At 32.6% G+C, this 19,293-nt stretch overlaps 1 protein-coding gene across 1 annotated transcript in view; it reads left to right on the top strand.

The window, feature by feature from the left end:
• LOC115888458 (protein Wnt-5b-like) overlaps positions 1 to 19,293 on the top strand; it is a 304,485-nt gene that overhangs the window by 214,680 nt on the left and 70,512 nt on the right. Inside the window, exon 5 of the mRNA XM_030908203.1 lies at positions 11,056 to 11,167. Coding sequence (XP_030764063.1) covers positions 11,056 to 11,167 — 112 coding nt within the window. The remainder of the gene's footprint in view (positions 1 to 11,055; positions 11,168 to 19,293) is intronic.

The following is a 19,293-nucleotide window of genomic DNA, read 5'->3' as shown; positions in this document are numbered from 1 at the left end:
TTGGTTGCCGCTGTTAACTGAGTTTACAACCCTTCTCTATTGAGTTCTATTGTGAGCTGCTTTTTCCCACTCATTCTGCATGTTAATTCCCTTTAAATTTTCGTGGAAAATGTCCTTGTATCTTTTCAGTTGTCCACCCGGCCTCCTCTTACCGTCCACAAGCTCACCGTAAAGCAGAGATTTTGGTATGCGGTTTTCTTGCATTCTGCATACGTGACCAGCCCATCTTAAGCGGGATTTTGTGACCATGACTTCAATACTCTCGCAGTTAGATTTTTCAAGGACCGATACGTTTGAGACATGATGGAACCACCGGACTCTTAAGAGTTGTCTAAGGTGTCTCTGTTGCAACTTGTTCAATGCGTTCATGTGTCGGCGGTAAGGCACCCAGGTTTCGCTCCCATATATCATGGTGGGGATTATAATTGCTCGGTATACTGCAAGTTTTGTTTTTGTACTCAAGTCATGATTGTAGAAAACCCTGTCTTTTAATTTCCAGAATGCCCTTGAGGCGCTACTAATCCTGTGCTGAATTTCAGAGTCAATATTGGCCTTTTCCGAAATCAAACTGCCAAGGTAATTGAATTCCGCCACATATTCCAATAGTTCTTCTCCGATTTTTATAGCATTGTTGTGATCTTCCGGGTGAGTGCACATGATTTTAGTTTTGTCGATGTTTAGCTTAAGGCTCAAAGCCTCGTATGCCCAGGTATATGTGTTCAACATTTCTTGTAATTGTTGTACCGTGTTTGCAACTAGAGTGCAGTCGTCAGCGTATTGAAGTTCTGTGATAAATTTTGTACGTGTTTTTGCCCTGAGTCTTTTTATGTTGAACAGACCGCCGTCATATCAGTATCTAATGCCCAATCCTCTCTCCTGCAGTTTGCTGTCCACTATAATGGAGAGCGCTGCCATGAATATGTTGAATAGGAGAGGCGCTAAGACACATCCCTGCCTAACTCCTGTATTTGTTAGGAATGGGTCTCTCAGTGATCCATGATGTGACACTCTTGACTTGTTGTTTTGGAGGCTTTTACACACTGTAAGAAATTTGTTGGGTACTCCGAACTTTTCCATAATTGCCCAAAGCGCATCTCTGTTCACAGAGTCGAAGGCTTTTGTTAGATCGATGAATGCAACATAAAGTTTAGACTCCTGCTCTTTTACTTTTTCCTGTAGTTGACGGATGGAAAATATGGAATCGACGGTGCGCGGTTGGTACGAAAACCCGTTTGCGATTCTGGAAGGATTTTTTCTATATATGGGTGCAGGCGGTTTGACATTATTTTTGCAAGAATTTTTCCGCCGATAGCCAATAGCGAAATTCCCCGGTAATTTCCGCAGTCTGATGCACTTCCTTTGTTCTTAAATATATTCACTATATTCGCGTTGCGAAAATCCTGAGGTACCTCTCCGCTTTCCCACACGACATACGTATTCTTTACATTTCCCATTGACATACATATTTAAAAATTATGTAGAATCTGACAAAACCAGATTAAATTAATTTCGATTCTTTATTTGTTGAAAAATTATGGAGCACGGTGTAAATTTTACAAGACGTGCTACTATGAACTTCTAGACCCGAATTGTTGAACTTCGACATAAAAACGATACGCTTTCAAAGCGGTAAGCGAAAGTATTCGATTAGCGAAACACCAAGCAGTCGATTTTGGTATTCTCGTTGTTGTGCGAATCGTTTTCTGGATACGCGTTGTGCACATATTGGCAGCATCGCAATTTTTCAGGTTTCTAATAGTCAAATGTGGATAAAACAATAAAAAATGTCAATGTTCTGTAAATTTCATAATCTATTGTTGAGTTATGTCAACCTATTATTATATGAATGTCATTATCTTACGATTAACGATTATTCTCAATAGGCTGAATATTTTTGTTCCGAGAGCAGCAGCTCGACACTTCAATACATTTTATGTCGTCGCTTGTAGGACTAACATTAATAAAAACTCTCCAGTTAATAGAATGCAACTAGCCTACAATCAGCGACAGAGCAGTTTGGATATATTTTCAGCGTCCAGCTTTCAGCTTTAATTACTAGTATCGGCTAACATCTTTTTTTATCAATTTTTTTGTGTCAATTTTGTTGATCAGATCTAATAGTTTGTTTGTTTTTTACTTTTGTATATATTTTGTTTCGTACCTTTTATTATAATTAATTTGTTTTATGATCTATAAATTTCTTTATTTTAATTTGTAATTTATACAGTACGACCCATTCTGTAATTGGTGATTGCTGTTGAATGGAGTATGTTAAATAAATAAATAAATAAATTATTTTTATTATACGAGGGAAATGTTGAAGACGCTTCTCAACATTTTCGATGTTTTGGACAATATTTATAGCTGCCAAGTCGTAAATTATCAATTGCTTATAAAGGAATTTATAGAAGAAGTAGTTTTCACTAAAGAGCAAGAGAACCCAAAAAAACACAATCTTTTCTACTTTTACTCACAGTTCGCCAAGCAAAACGATCTTTTAAGGTAGTCGTTTTTAAATCTCTTAGCGCAATCAATAAAGACGCTAAGAGCGTCAGATGAGAATGCCCAAGTCGGTAGTTAAGTACGCGCTAAGCGAATATCAACGCCATATACACTGAGCGTCTAAAAGCGCTTAGCGTTTTCTAAGTTACAGAATTTGTTTTCATTCTTAAAAGAAATATTTTATGCATAAATTGACAGCGATCTTCAATTCCAAGCCAAGTCTAACGCCGTTTTTTCATCATATATCCAGGAAAGGTATATCCAGGAAAGTTTCGTATAAAATTATAAAAATGATCTCAGCAAAATTGCTTCGCAGAAATTTTAGTCACTATAAGTTAATCTCTCAACCGTAGTGGAGCATTTCTATATATACTCGGGTATGTAATACGGTAGACAAATATCGTAGAAAAAATATACTATTAATGATATAAGTAATGTAATATTAATAAGAACTATCTGTCCATGATTCAGTACACATTAATATGCTAAATTAGAACCAGATTGTTGCCCTATTATATCTGGGAACAGATATTCTATTTTAAGAACAAGCGATCGATCCGAACATATGCTTCCATCAAGACTAAATTACTTCAAATTCCATTATGATACTTCCAGATAATTTCTATTGAATCCTGATTCGAATTCTGCTTATTACCTTTAAATTATAGGTTTATAACGTAAAGTGCATGTCGGTTTTAAGGGTAGCTGTTGAACGCATTCTCTGTGGAACAAATGCCTATTTTATAATTTTGGACAAAACTATTATTTTTAAACAATTGAAATTCTTACTGTAATTTATAACTCCTTATAATAATAAATTTCCATTATTAATTGATTTTATTTTTCGTCAACTGAAAGGACGTAAAAGATATACCGGATGCGTCTCAAAAGTGGCTCACCCCTATTATTTTTTTAGATAGAAAACGAGATTTGTTCTATGACATAAATTAGGATTGATTGACGTATTCAATTGTTTTTGGTCACTTCCTGTTTTACCGGAAATAACTACAACTTTGGATTTTTAAACGGCACCCTCGTTATCCAGTGTAAAATAAAAGTGTTTTGGTATATTGTGGTGATTTAGTGTTTTATTTTGCTGTGTAACACCAAAGGTTCCAACCTCCAACTGTAATTTACTTTATTTGTCTTGTCAAACATATGTCAATATTTGACGTTTTCGCATACGGTTTATTTGAAATTGTAACATGCGGTTCATAACGACAATTTGACTCAAAATATCAAGTGTGTAGTACCAAATTATTCGTAAAAAATGTTTTTTCCAAATATGCTAATGAGCCATCCTTGTTCCACTTTAAAATTTGAGATATGATTAAGAACACGATTTGAACATCTTTTAACCGACCAGGACAAGACACGAAAGACATTAGATGATCAAATCTATTTTTCCAAGGCTCCTTGATTAAAAATTAGTGTTTTTAATACAGCCATGGCACTCTAGATTGAAGTTTAAAATGCGATTTTTTTGTAAGCGAAAACGTCTAAAGTTGACATATGGCATTCTATTCAGAGTGCCATTTTCCATTGAATGAAGTAAAAATATACCGAGGGTGCCATTTAAAAATCAAAAGTTCTAGTCATTTCCGGTGAAACAAAAAGTGACCAAAAACAATTAAATACGTCACTCAAACCTAATTTATGTCGTATACTAACTTAGCAAACAACGTTTTTTTTATCTAAAAAAAGTAAAAAGTGATGGGGGTGAGTCACTTTTGAGATGCACCCGGTATGTAATACTGACATTAGCTATATGTATGTAATGTTTACATATGCAAGTTTTTAAAATGGTTTTATTTTTTAAATCATTATCTTTTGACGTTATCTCTCTGCAGTACTAAAATCTATTATTTACCTATCGTGTGATGTTATTTTACGCTGCTAACCCTTTTTTAGTACCATATACGAGATGGTATATAAACTTTATTAGTGGGTAATGGTGGCTCTCTGGGTGAAAACTTATTAAAAATAACAAGAGTCATGCGTCGTCTCTTATAGACGTCGGATTTATAAATAAACCCATCCATTGTTATAAGTTATCTAAAAAAATACTAGAAGAAATATAAAATAATAAATACTTAGAAACTTTTTTAGCGAAATAAATGGATTGGTATGGACGTCATCAATCTGCCTTTTTCCTGTCATTGTCTGTCGGAATCATACTTGAGTAAAAAAACAAAGGATACCTACTTACAAGAAATTCAATAATGAAGAACTACTTTATTGCACTTTTCTGTAAGCGAATATTTGTGCCTGTTAATATTGAGTGGTGACTTTTCTGCAGTGGCGTGCCGTATAGGGGGCACGGGGGGGCAATTGCCCCCTCCGCCCTTAGCTCTGACTGAGTGACGCGCCCTAGTGAAAACGCAAAAATGAACGTACAATCTGAACGCCTTGAATTCGGCAATTTGAATTACTCTGCATGTACCCGGCGCCCTCAACATAGCTCGCCCACGGCACGCTACTCCTTTTCTGTAGGCTTTACTTATTTTACACAATTACAAAATGTTTATAAAAATTGATAGACAATTGCTTGTGTTCATACCAACACTGTAAACTTTAAAAATGTTTAGAAAATTGCCAGGAACAATGTACGGCTTTGTGCTGCAATTTACGAAGTGCAAGTGCTAAAAATTACATTGATCGATATCATCGATATCCATCAATAAAATTATAATCTCAAGTGAAATAAAAATTACCAGAAATACAATGTGCAGTAATTTAATGCTGCAATGACGTCACCAATCTCTTTCATCTGGTTATGAAGTGAAAGAGCGAGTTCGACAATATATGACGTAATGTTGTGCCTAATCAGTGCCTTCAATCACAGAGAACCTTCCAACCAATCACACCAACCCAACCCTGTATATCCTAAATCAGTTTCAGTATTACATACTGCGGTGGCTTGAACATAATTTTTATTTTATGGCTGACTAATTGGCTCGGCAAAATCTCCTTGCTGGTCTTTTGTAATGAAATTTGTGAGATTTCGATTCGATGCGATTCGTCACGCAGACGACGAGGATTTTTGGAGGATTTGGCACGGTGACGGTCCCCCGGCAATAAACGCGCCACGCACCCCACTCGATCTGTCATTCTGACAGCGAAACAAATTGCACAGCTTGCTCAGGGTAGGGAGATTTTTTCCCGAAAATTACCCAATAAGGATTGGAGAATTTTAGAGGAATACTCGGTTAGTAGATAATGGGTAGCAGGTACTTCATATCCACTTTAATATCGAGTTTAGTTTAAACAATTTGAAATTGAAAACGAATTGATTTGTGTATTACGAGTTTGTATTATTTTGGAAGGGTTAAGCTTGATTTTCATGCATCCGTTGTCCGACGTAACGTTGATACGATATTAATTTTATTGGGAGAATTTAAAGACTTTGATTGGTTAGAAAATAACGCAAATTTTAAATTTATTGCAATTTCATGCCTCCGTTTATCGGATACATATCGGATATACGTTGGTGTCATTTTATATTTTCGTTTCCATAACGATTTTGTTATTTTACTTATATTTTTGTTAAGGTTAGATTGGGTTAGATTAAATTTGTCAAAACGTCCGTTATCGTATGAACGAGTCCGTTGACGGACTGAAGTAAAATATTTACGAATGAAAAGTGGTGTGAAAACACTATGACCAATCAGAGCACCGTCGGAGCATCGTTTCAACGTATCACGGATGCATGAAAATCAAGCTTTATACCGTGTGGTGAATCGCATCACGAGACAGAAAATCCCAATGTCATTTTTGAAAAGATCAAATTAAAAAAAAATTATCTCCCCAGATGATTGTATGCAAAAATTGTAATAGACTTTTTTGAAGAGGCGTTAAAGTTGTACTTTGGTCTAGAATTTTGTTTTGTTTGAAATAGGCATCTAAAAGTTATTTGCAAAAGTCTGTCTTCAAATTACTAAACATTTATAATACGGCCCAGAGAAAGCTACAATTAAATAGGATTTTGTCATTGTCTAATTCGATGTCACATTTTTTATACAAGAATTTATGTGGTTTGGAAAGGGTGGTTAATTTTTTTTCTGAATTGGAATTATCATCTACAAAAGATTAGTTGTATTCGCGGTGTATGACTTGTTTATTGTTTATTACTCGATCACTCGCAGGCCTCGCTCATACCAGATATACAGGGTGCTACAAATTCGAGGTACGAGCATTGGTATCTCGGAAACCGTAAGAGATACGAAGACGGTTAAATTGGGGCAAAGTTGCGCTTTAGGATGCTCACCAAGATACCATCAAAAAAGTTTTAAAAATTTAAAGGATTGCTGAGTTTTTTTTGGAAAAAACGGATTTTTTTGAAAATCAATTTTATTTTTCCTGGCATTACTTTTTAGAAAGTCAAAAAACTAATTGCATATTCTATGGCTACTTTATTAGGGCTATCTGACAGTATTTTTAGATTTTCAAATTAGCTGATAATTTGTGAGATAGAGAGGGCAACTTAATTTTTTTAAATACGGACCTGCATTTTTTATTTCAGATTTTGAAAGAACTCGGCCTCCACACTTAATATTTTTTTTTGTTTTGGACATTTGAACACAATTTAATTAAGCTAATTTCAAGTCCGGCTCTGTTTTTTTTAATATTTAATCTATTCATCCTTACAATATTGGTAAGCTTTCAAACTTAACAATGCCGTGGAGTAAAACATTGAATACGGATAATCAAATGCAATTAAATAATAAAAAGCAAAATAAAAACACAAAATACACACAATCCACCAAAACACTTTTACTTTTACACTGGACGCGCGACAGTAGAAGTTTCATTTTTACTTTGTTTTTTTTTTGTCGTCGAGATTTGATTACAGTTGAGGGTTGGAATCTTTGGTGTTACACAGCAAAATAAAACAATAAATCACCACAATACACCAAAACATTTTTACTTTTACACTGGACGCGCGTTTCGCTAACCATGTTAGCATCATCAGCAGATGATTATAAACTCAAGTGTTTATCTCTATTTTGCATTTGTCTCTATTTTGCTTATAAACTTGACTTTATAATCATCTTCTGATGATGCTAACATGGTTAGCGAAACGCGCGTCCAGTGTAAAAGTAAAAGTGTTTTGGTGTATTGTGGTGATTTTGTGTTTTTATTTTGCTGTGTAACACCAAAGGTTCCAACCCTCAACTGTAAATAATAAAAAATAATATAAAATTATTGGGCATTACTTGACGTCATTTTTAAAAGTGACAATACATTTCAACATTTACAATAAAGAGAAAAAAAAGAAATAAAACAATGCATTCGGAAGTATAAGAAGATATGTTCAAAGAGCTATAAATAAGATTGAACGAAAAATATATTAATTTGTGCATTAGGGACGGTGGTAACCCTTTCGAACATGTAGAGCATTACTAGTTTTAGAAACTAGTTTGTAGAAGTTGATTTATTTATACTAACTACGATTAATATTATCCATATTATTAGATCGTACACTGAGATTTCAAAATCACAACAAAAAAAGTTATAAATAATATTTTTAAATTGTTAAATCTTTCAATTGGCTCGATTCAATGTTAATTAGCGCTGATCCATATTGTTGCGATGAATATAATCAGATTAAATAATTTAAAAAACCAGAGTGGGACTTGAAATTATTTTAAATAATAATTAAATAGTTTTGTTATTGTTAAGTTACCTAAAACAAAAAAAAGTATCAAGTGTGGCATATCATTGTACTCAGGAGATCGAGTTCTTTCAAAACTTCAAATAAAAAATGCAGGACCGTATTTAAAAAAATTAAGTTGGCCTCTGTATCTCACAAATTATCAGCTAATTTGAAAATCTAAAAATACTATCAGATAGTCCTAATGAAGTAGTCATGAGAATGTGCAATTAGTTTTTTGATTTTCTAAAAAGTAACGTCAGGAAAAAATAAAATTGATTTTCAAAAAAAATCGTTTTTTCCAAAAAACTCAGCAATCCTTGAAATTTTTAAAACTTTTTTGATGGCATCTTGGTGAACATCCTAAAGCGCAACTTTGCCCCAATTTAACCATCTTTGTATCTCTTACGGTTTCCGAGATACCAATGCTCGTACCTCGAATTTGTAGCACCCTGTATACACAATAATTTAACAAATAAAAGAAATATTTGTAACTAAAAGCACTTTATTAAACTATACTAATTAATAAGGTGTTTACATAACCCCTCATTCACAGCCAAACGATACCCCAAATGATTGTAAAATGCAATATCCTTAGCATTTCAAGGGATGTCGATTTCATTTTTTTCATCTAAATTTCTTTATTTACGTATTTACTATGCCAAGCTATGTGTAGGTTCTGCCAATCTGAAGAAGAAACATCAGAACACATTTTATGTCGGTGTAACAGCCTGGCAACTGTGCGGTTCTCGGTAATAGGCAATGATGGGTCATTGCCAGGGTACTACATGGAGGGTTCAGTCTCCAAGTTGCTAAACTTTGTGAAAAGGATATGACTGGAGAATGTAATCTAAAGATCAGAAGGGGACCACAATAGATCCGAGAAAGTCGTAGTGGATCAGGCCGAAAGCCACCTCTAAGAATCTAATCTAATTTACTATGCCCATAAAGACGATTTTTAAGTGTGCTCTACAAGAAGAAGTTGTTCGGTGAAAGATCATGTGGTCTTTTCCTACTATCCCCAATAGACGGGAGTCAATGTTTTTCTTTTCTTCATCATGAAAAATATTCACGTCATTTTTGTTTTTTTTTCTGCCTCTGCCTAGTTTCTTTTTAGGCTCTTGACTTATTCAGTATAGGATTTCCGGCCTAACTTAGCTAATTACTGTTTCCAGCAAAATGTCGTTTAACCATCGTTACTTTTTCAGAAGTTGCGAAAATCATAAATATTTTATACAAAATTAATCTATTTGGTACCTTCAAAATTTTGTAAACAAAATGTGATATCGAATTTGAAAATGGCACAATCACATTTTTTGGTATTTAAATTGTAGTTTTCTCTAGGTCGTATTATAAGTTTTACTAATTTGGAGGTAGATTTTTGCAAATAACTTTTAAATGACTATTTCAAATGAAACCAAATTCTAGACAAAAGTAGAATTTTAACCCCTATTCAAAAAAGTCTAATAAAACTTTTGCATAAAATGATCTGGGGAGATAATATTTGACCTTTTCAAAAGTTTACATGGGATGTCCTACAAGATTTCCTATGTCCCGTGTTCCAATGCACAAAACTTGTAGCACCCGCAACTTTTTGTTTAACAGCGGGTGCTAAATCGACTCTCACTCAAAAAATTGGCACCGGGAGGCACGTATAGCCGCCCATACTAAAATATGTTAATAATCAATTATCTCAAAAACTGCGACTTTGACTGATTTTGATGTTATTACAAATTTTGTTGCAAATATTATTCCTAATATTCAATTGAAAACCGCGTTTCGCTAGCTACTGTTATTTTGGAGTTACGATTTTTTAAAATTTTTAACCGCCTCCCATACCACCATACCAACCCCTCATCCCACCAAAAACTAATGGCCAGATTTCTCGGATCCCACACTATTTTTGTGCCAAATTTGGTTAAAATCGGTTTAGCGGTTTTTGAGTTATCGTGTTACAGACGGACAGAAAGACACCATGAAAAATGTTTGATTGAAATTAAAAAAAACTTTTTTTTTGCCGATCTTAATGGCCTACCATACCTGTTGGTATAATGGTCGGCTAAAAATATCCAACATTATCCGGCCTCCAATACGCGTAAATTAAGAGTGCTTGCCGTTGAAAAGCACATAGGAAATTTTCAGACGTATACCCTTTCAAATATCCACTTCGTATCACGTCGCTTAACTTTAGTGGTCCATCGGGAGATGATATTTGACGTAATTGACCCGTTGTATTGATTCTCTAATTAATTTTTGAATTGCACTTTTTTTATAAAAAAAATATACAGCGTGTTCCAAATTTGAGACAGTAATTTGAGATATTTTTTTTAAACATTATTCTTATAGTATTTTTTAACGATTTTATTACGATTTTAACCATTATTTTAAAACCCCATACTCACTATTATTTGCGGTTCGCCGATGCCGGCGCGGCGCCGGCGGTTCGGCGGAAGGTGGGTTTTTGGGCGAACCACCAAAAAAAATATCACGAACATAATGCATGAATTTCCAAACATACTAACGAACTGCATTGACGAACCGCATTAGCGAATAGCGAGTGTGGGGATTAAGGATACATTTTACATAAGTCTGCCCAATTATAATTGTTCTGTAAAAATTGATGCAAATATTGAGGAGTTGGGAAGATATATAAAAAAGTCATATAGCCTATTTTACGTCACAGTAATTAGATAGTTCAAAATATAAAAAGATTTATGTATAAAATGATAAAAGTTTAAAAGAAGAATAGGTATGCAAAATATTTACATAAATTTTGCATAGCGAATGCTAATGCGAATATCACAAAATATGTAAATATTTGCGCTTGGTGGGACCATTTTTTTGTCACACAGTAGATTGTCTATCTTTGATTATTAAAAAAATATTATTTTTATTTCCAGATTCACACAGAATTTTGTCGATGTTCGTGAGAAGGAAAGGAAATTTAAAAGGGGTACGAGAGAACAAGGTCGGGCTCTTATGAATTTACATAACAATGAAGCTGGCAGAAGGGTGAGTGTCAAACGAGTGTGCTTCATGTTAATATTATTATATTCGAGAAACTGACTTTGTTACAAACCAATAAGTTTGTCATATAATTTAAATATTCTCTCTATATGATATTAGTGCTGTTTTGAAAGGCATGTATTTTAGTGATGAGCAATACTGGTTTCGCTCCTGCGTGGTCTTGGTGTTGGCACGAAAAGCAAGACTAAGGCCAAGACTAAAACTCGCGTTTTTCTGCAAGAGCAAGACCGACCAGTGCAAAACTAACGCAAGACCAAGAACAGCATGCATTTTTATTTATATCTAATTTTTCACAAATAATAATGTTAAAAAATTACTTTATTTACTAACCCGTCACACCTAATTTTTATATTAAATTGTTTAATGATAGAAAATACATTTTATTAACGCACTGTATCCAAAATCCGTAAATCTACGGGTTAAGAACTAGGGACTAAAGAATATAAGGACATGTAACGCCCATATACGGGCTGCAGCAGAATTTGTGACCTTAGACGCCATTGTATTGATGGCAAACAATGAGTCATCATCTAGTCACCAGGGACAATTTTAGCGATTTTTAATAGTTTGTGTGTAGTGAACTTTGTATAAACTTTAATACAATGGTGATTAGTTGTTCGGCTTTCAAGTGTAAAAGCAGCAGCGATAAGAAAGAGCCAGGAGTTACGTTTCATAGGTAAATAAACAGTCCGCTCTACCTTTTTAGCGTTTTCTTAGTTTTCTTGAATTCGATAATTATTTTTCTGATATTATATGTACTTGATGTGTCCTATACCTCGATAATAGTTTTGTACTTTTGATTAACATTTTAATACGTTTTCTCGTAATTAATTAGTATGATACCAACGTATACACCATAGACGTTGTCAAAACATTTATCAAAAAATATAAATATCTCTTCAAACAGCTAGGTTAAGAAAAATATGTGCCACGGCACTGTTTGGCGACATCGTCACAATTTGCTCTCGGGTGTTATTTGTCCTTGGATTCTTTAGTCATTGGATGTGGATCTTCTAATTTATTCAATCCACGCTTATAGCTTTAGGCCGTGTCCTAACATAGCTGAACGCGTAGAGCGTAGCGTACGGCGCCGGCGCGGCGGAGAGGAGTGCGTACAGTGTGAGAAAATACGCTGAAATACGCTACGCTTATGTGGGACGACTTCGGCTTACTTTAATGCATTTAAATGCTTCGCGGTCCTTTCCACTCTACGCTATACTGTACGCCTCATGTGAGGCCACGCACTTAATGTTATTTTTTTAATAAATATCATTAATTTCATGGATAATAAAAGCCACTTTTTAATCTAATACTTCTCGGGTTCAGCAGTGACCAAGATCTTATCATATAATTGAGTTTTTGTTATTAATTAATAATCTATAAAAAAAGTCTACTTCCTTAAAAGTTTCCTCGGGTCAAGACCTATTTACACTCTCCAGCAATTACAGATCTTATCAGTATTTTAAGAATTAGAAAGAAACAATATCGTGACAAGCAACGAGAGTTATAGCGATTATTGAGTTAACATTTTGTACAAAAGTCTCGTTACAAGTAATAAAAAAATCTAATCCTGATATTAAAATAATACACAGGGTGTTCCACAAAACATGTGTCATCTCTCGTTGGGAGATTACTCAAGTAAAAATAAGATTTATTTCTTATTTCTTAGATCTATCAGCATAGCTCCAATTCTGCTTTGGTTCGTATAGCTACAGGGGGTTAGTCTTCATTGTTTTTCGATTTATTATAATTTTCTTCCAAGTGCCTTTAGCGATTCGAATGAAAATTTGAGGGTAAAAATTACTAGAAGTGCGACTTACTTTAATGTTAAAAAAGTGTCGACAGATTCACCAGGGACGTGCATTGACTTTTTTCTCTTGTTAGCACAGTTGTTTAGGCCATTTAATGTCGATTAAAAGTTACCACTTATGAAATATGTCGATTTCAATCACAAATTTTAATGTCATTAACTGATCAAAGCGTTAAATAAGTAATTGGTTTCTCATAAAAAATATGAAAGAGTTCTTATAAACATGGGTGCGGAAATGCATAATTATAAAGTTACTGGATATTAAAACTAAAAAAATAGATTTTAGTTTAATAGGTCGTAATTATCTTAAATATAGTTATTCCTTTCTTGAAATAGCTGTAGGTACTGTAGCACTGAACATAAGTGTTATAGAAACTAAAGGAATTTCGGACTTATAATAACTTTTAGTCTCAAAATTTCATTCGAATCGCTAAAAGCACTTGGATGAAAATTATAATAAATCGAAAAAAAAAATTATGACTTTAATCCCCTATAGCTACACGAAACAAAGTAGAATCGGACATATGTATGTTGATATAAAAAATAAATCGTATCTTTACGTGAGGAATCTCTCTATGAGGGATGGCACATGTTTTTTGAAACACCCTGTATTTATAAAGAAATAAGGTAAATCATAGTACTAATATGAAAATAGACTCAGATAATGGGTTTTATGCATGTGATCATAAATCTTTTTTAATGGTCTATTATTTAACTTTACGACTACTATTCAATTGTAATTATTTTTTTTATTTTAATCAGTTTTATTAAATCAGATCTGAAGCTTAAACTAGTCTAATAAATAAGAAATATTTTGTTAATATATGTATATATATTCCTAAATAATGTCTATAGCTTTGTGCCAGATACATTTCTAAGAAAAATCCCGGAATTTTGGCCACTCAAACAGAAAGCTAAAGAATAAAAAAGTTATATCTGTTGGTTAAAGAAATTTGTTTACGAGCAAAAAAAAATACTCACAAGCTGGTTTCCCTTTGGAGTCTACGCAGTGGCATTTTACCTCTAAAAATGACTTTTATTTCTGTTTCAGTAGCAAAATGCTCAAGATGAATTTAAAAAATATATTATTAACTTTTTTGCATACTGGGTGGCCCAGTATTTAAAAAACTCTATACAGGGTGTCTCAGAAATAAGTTCAAGTATTTTAAGGGGTGGTAGATCTCGATAAAATAAACATATTTTCTCTTTATCGTTTTTCGAGTAAGTCCAAAATAACGGAGTTATTTTACTTTGAAAATTTCCAAAAAAAAAATATTTTCTGCTAAAATTTTGAGAACCACTGGATCTTTCTTTCTGGGTTTTCTGGGTTTTCTTTCTTGTAAATTTAATCTACTACCTATGTTGCTATATTATCAAGAATTTATGTTAGGTTAGGTCATGTTTAATTTCCAAAAATTTTTTCAAAAAATTCCAAATTTTCAAAAAAAATAAAAAACCTCATAAGCTTGTTTCTGGGGTTGAACTATACTACCAGTTAAAATGCTTGCACTGTGGGTGTCTGGGACACTCTGTATATCAGGTGTCCTATTTAAGATTTTCGCTAAAATATGTATTTTTAAAAATTATAACGATAATGGTGCTACACATTTTAAAAATATTTCTAAACTATACAGTGTGTACCAAATTTGAAGGTGACCATTATGATCTCGGAAGCTACAGAGAGATATGAAGAAAGCCAAATCTCATCAAAAACATAGAATGTAAAAACATGTCAAGTCTCGCAACACAATTATTTCACATCCCATAAAAATTTGTGGGATCTCATCAGTTAATTTTATATTGTTTCTATTTAAGCACCTATTAAACAATTTTGTTATAAATTGTTAGAATCTATATAAGACATCTTTATTTCTGTAATAATTATGACTTGGCAATTGCACGGCACAATAATTATAATATTCTTATAATTATGGTGCCGTGCAATTGCGTAGAATTTAGATGACGGTGAGTGAATCACTATCGAAATTAAAGAAGTTTGACTAGCAATAATTCATAAACTTTGAATTATTGTATAAAATCATAAAATCAGATAATATCAAATGCATTAATTCTAGTTTTCTAACAGCTTGTGTTTCCGACTCGTTATAACCCAAATTTCAACTTTAGAAATGTCCAATTCATGATTTTACGAATGCGTATTCAAAATCAGATTTTTGTCAATTTTACATGTATCTTTGTAACAGATTTTCTCATGGGTTTTCTCTATGGATACAACTGACTACCGCAAGTTGTTGCTAGGATATTCTACTAATTTTAATTGTGTTTTTTAGACATTGTGAATCATTGTCTTAAGCTTCATGCAGAACCTCGCAATGAGTGGAATAAATTATTGGTTTCAATTACACTTTATACTTTTTAGTTTACGATCATTCACAATGTTTAAAAAACAGCTTGCATTAGTTAGATGTATCCATAGAGAAAGTCTAATATTTAGCTTATAAAACAATCAATTTTTTATTTAGAACCACAATTTCTCTTGACGGAAGATAATCAAAGGCCAAAATGACATTTCTCGCAAATTTTGAAGTGTAATTAGTGGAAAAGTCAAAAGTTTGATAACTTTTTGTACTAATTGGAAATACCTACCACTAATTTTGACGTTCTGAATGCTTACATTAAAAGTAAAGGAACAAACTTCTACGCTAATTGAAACCAATAATTTATTCCACTAATTCCGAGGTTCTGAATGAAGCTTTATCATTGTAAACTAAAGAGTATATAAAGTATAATTAATTAAAACCACTAATTTATTCCCCTAATTGGGAGGTTCTGAATGAAGCTTATAGTTTTATTAGTGTTAAATTACTAAAAATAATATTTAGTTAAGGATTATTTATGTAGAAAGTGCATCTAGTTAAAATTTATTAAAAAAATGCGAGACTTGCAAGAGTCTTGCGGCTAGACCAAGACCAAGGCCATGGAGTCTTGGTCTTAGTCTTGCATTTTCTCGTCACTAGTTATAATTGATAATTTTTTCTAAAAATAACCAAAAACGAATTTCTAAACCACTTGGTTTCGAGAATGCCAACATGGTATTTTTATGGTAGAATGAACAGGAATTTAATGACAAATTCCTCAAGGTATACAAGATGCTACAAATTCGAGGTACGAGCATTGATATCTCGATAACCGTAATAGATACGAACATGGTGAAATTGGGGCAAAGTTGTGCCTTTGGGATATTTACCAAGATACTATCAAAAAAGTTTTAAAAATTTTAAGGATTGCTGAATTTTTTGGGAAAAAACGGATTTTTTTGAAAATCAATTTTATTTTTTCCTGCCGTTACTTTTTAGAAAGCCAAAAAACTAGTTTCACATTCTTATAGCCACTTTATTAGGGCTATATGATAGTATTTTTAGATTTTCAAATTAGCTGATAATTTGCGAGATACAGAGGTCAACTTAATTTATTTAAATACGGACCTGCATTTTTTATTTCCGGTTTTGAAAGAACTCGGTCTCCTGAGTACAATGATATGCCACACTTTATATTTAGTTTTGTTTTGGGTACCTTAACAACAAAAAAACTATTTAATTATTACTATAAAACTACTGATTATATTCATCGCAACAATATTGATCAGCGCTAATTAACATTGAATAAGGAAAATCGAGCCAATTGGAATATTCAAATAAATTATATCCAAGTCAGCAATTTAAAGATATTATTTTTAATTTTTTTTATTGCGAATTTGAAATCTTAGTGTGCGATCTAATAATATGTGTAATATTCATCGTACACTGAAAAAAAGGATCCCTCAGTCGAAATGAATATGACTTTGACCCAAAAGATTGGCGCTTTTCAATAGGGCCAAGAACGACGTTTCTTTACCCAAAGCATTAACTATCTTTTCATAAGCTTTAAAAAATTACTTTAGAGAATAGAAGAATGTATCTGTCCAAAGTATTTCACTCTTGACCCAAAATTAATATGCAAAGAAGTTCTTGCTACAAGAACAATAATCTCTTTGATTCATGCAAAAATTCTTGATTGAAAAGGGACATTTCTTGATTAAAGAGACACTTTTCTTAAACCAATAGCGAATACCATTGACTCAACTAAAATTTATTTTGATCTAAGAGAAGTCTATACAGGCATATTACGAGGTATATTATTTTCTGATAAATTTAGGTTTTCGTGGTCTGAAGTAATTAAAGTGATATTTTTCCTCAATAGTAGTTATTTGCTTCTTCACTCCTTGGTATTTTTGGGGTGGTTTCATCACTCTACAAATTACAAAAAAATGTTACATCACGATTAATCAAAGTAAAGCAAACAAATTATTAAAATTATAAGCTTGGGTCACATTTTTAGTTTTTTAATACGATGACTTGCAATTCTAAAATTTTTGTAATTATTTGCATAAAAAAATCGATACCTATATTCTTATTCTATCTATAATCACGCATGCATTATCTAAACAGGTGCATTAGGTAAATGTCTCTTACCTTCAAATATAGAAAATAAATGCTCTAATTTCCATTTTTTCAGTATATCCTAAAATCTGTCCAGAAAAAATGACAAATGCATGTTAATAACGATCACTAATTTGTTATACAATATGCATTTAAAAAGCAAATTATGCAAAATTCCAAGTGGAAAATTCCAAGCAACAAAACCCGTGCGTACTATGAAGTGCGACCTATGAAATACGACGTACGACTGATCGGACTGCCGACTGATTGTATATACCGTCCTTCGTCATCGTCTCTGCGTGTCGTTATTATTTTTCATCAAAAGAGTATTTAGCTGTTGGAAAAATGGCCATGTTTCTTGAATGAAGTACTCCCTAGCGTATTTTTGTTATTATCTTAAAACAAAGTAACTTGCACTTGGTTGAATGAAAATAGATTCAAGAGAAATTTTCGAATTTCTCAAAGAAAACCAGTTTTCTCGAGTTAAGAGAATTTTTCTTCAGGCAAAATATTTTCTTTTACGCTAAAATAAATTCTCTTGCCACTCATTTTTTTTTCAAGAACGATGACGACTTTAGTTCAAGTCTATCTTTTTTATCAGTGTAGTTATTATAAATAAATAAACTTCTACAAACTAGTTTCTACTGCTCTACGAAAGGTTTACCACCCTCCCTATTGGAGAAATTTATTTTTTGTTCAATTTTATTTATAGCTCTTTGAACTTTCTTCTTATACTTCCCAAAGCATTTTGTACTCTTTATTGTAAATGTTGAGATGTATTGATTTCACTTTTACAAATGACGTGAAGTAATGTATTCATTTGTATATTATTTTTTATTATTTTATTGCATTTGATTTTCAATATTCAATGTTTTACACCACGTCATTGTTAAGTTTGAAAGCTTATCAATATTGTAACGATGAATAGATTATTTAAAAGAAAACAGAGCCGGACTTGAAATTAGTTTAAATAAATTAAGTTCAAATGTCCAAAACAAAAAGAAATATTAAGTGTGGCATATCATTGTACTCAGTATACCGAGTTCTTCCAAAATCTGAAATGAAAAATGCAGGTCCGTATTTAAAAAAAATAAGTTGGCCTCTGTATCTCACAAATTATAAGCTAATTTGAAAATCTAAAAATACTATCAGATAGCCCTTATAAAGTGGCTATGAGAATATGTAATTAGTTTTTTGATTTTCTTAAAAGTAACGACAGGAAAAAATAAAATTAATTTTCAAAAAAATCCGTTCTTTCCAAAAAACTCAGCCTCGAACTCAGCAATCCTTGAAATTTTTAAATTTTTTTGATGTCATCTTGGTGAACATCCCAAAGCGCAACTTTCCCCAATTTAGCCATGTTCGTATCTATTACGGTTACCGAGATACCAATGCTCGTACTTCGAATTTGTAGCACCCTGTATATTCCTCAAATATACAGCATTCCATTTAAAACCGTCAAACTTTACTTGAAAGTATATTTGAATCATCCTGTATTTATGAAAATATTTTTAAAATGTGCGCTTAGATTGCTTTTGTATTTTATATGAAAAATCGTTAAGCGATTTTTATACTTATTAAAAAGATTAATTCCATTCTATTCATATTTATTAAGTTATTAATGAAAACGTCATTATATTTATCAGTCAAAAGTCATGTTCTGTCAGATACAAACCAGAAAACAATACTTACCAATCTGTAAGATTAAGCTTAATGTTTTATATCGCTTAATCTTTCATGTTGCTTATCATTATCTTATCATGTAACTCCGTTAAACATTGCCTATAAGGACTAATGGCATGCCATAGTAGACTCTCTGTTCTTTACTAGCTTCAATTTAATTGTCTTGTCAAGATGAATGT

This window comes from Sitophilus oryzae, unplaced genomic scaffold, assembly GCF_002938485.1.
Source record: "Sitophilus oryzae breed Bouriz unplaced genomic scaffold, Soryzae_2.0 scaffold_738_pilon_pilon, whole genome shotgun sequence".
Taxonomy (NCBI): Eukaryota; Metazoa; Arthropoda; class Insecta; order Coleoptera; family Curculionidae; genus Sitophilus; species Sitophilus oryzae.
Note: the sequence above shows the minus strand (reverse complement) of the source record. Positions and strands in the feature narration are given on the sequence as shown.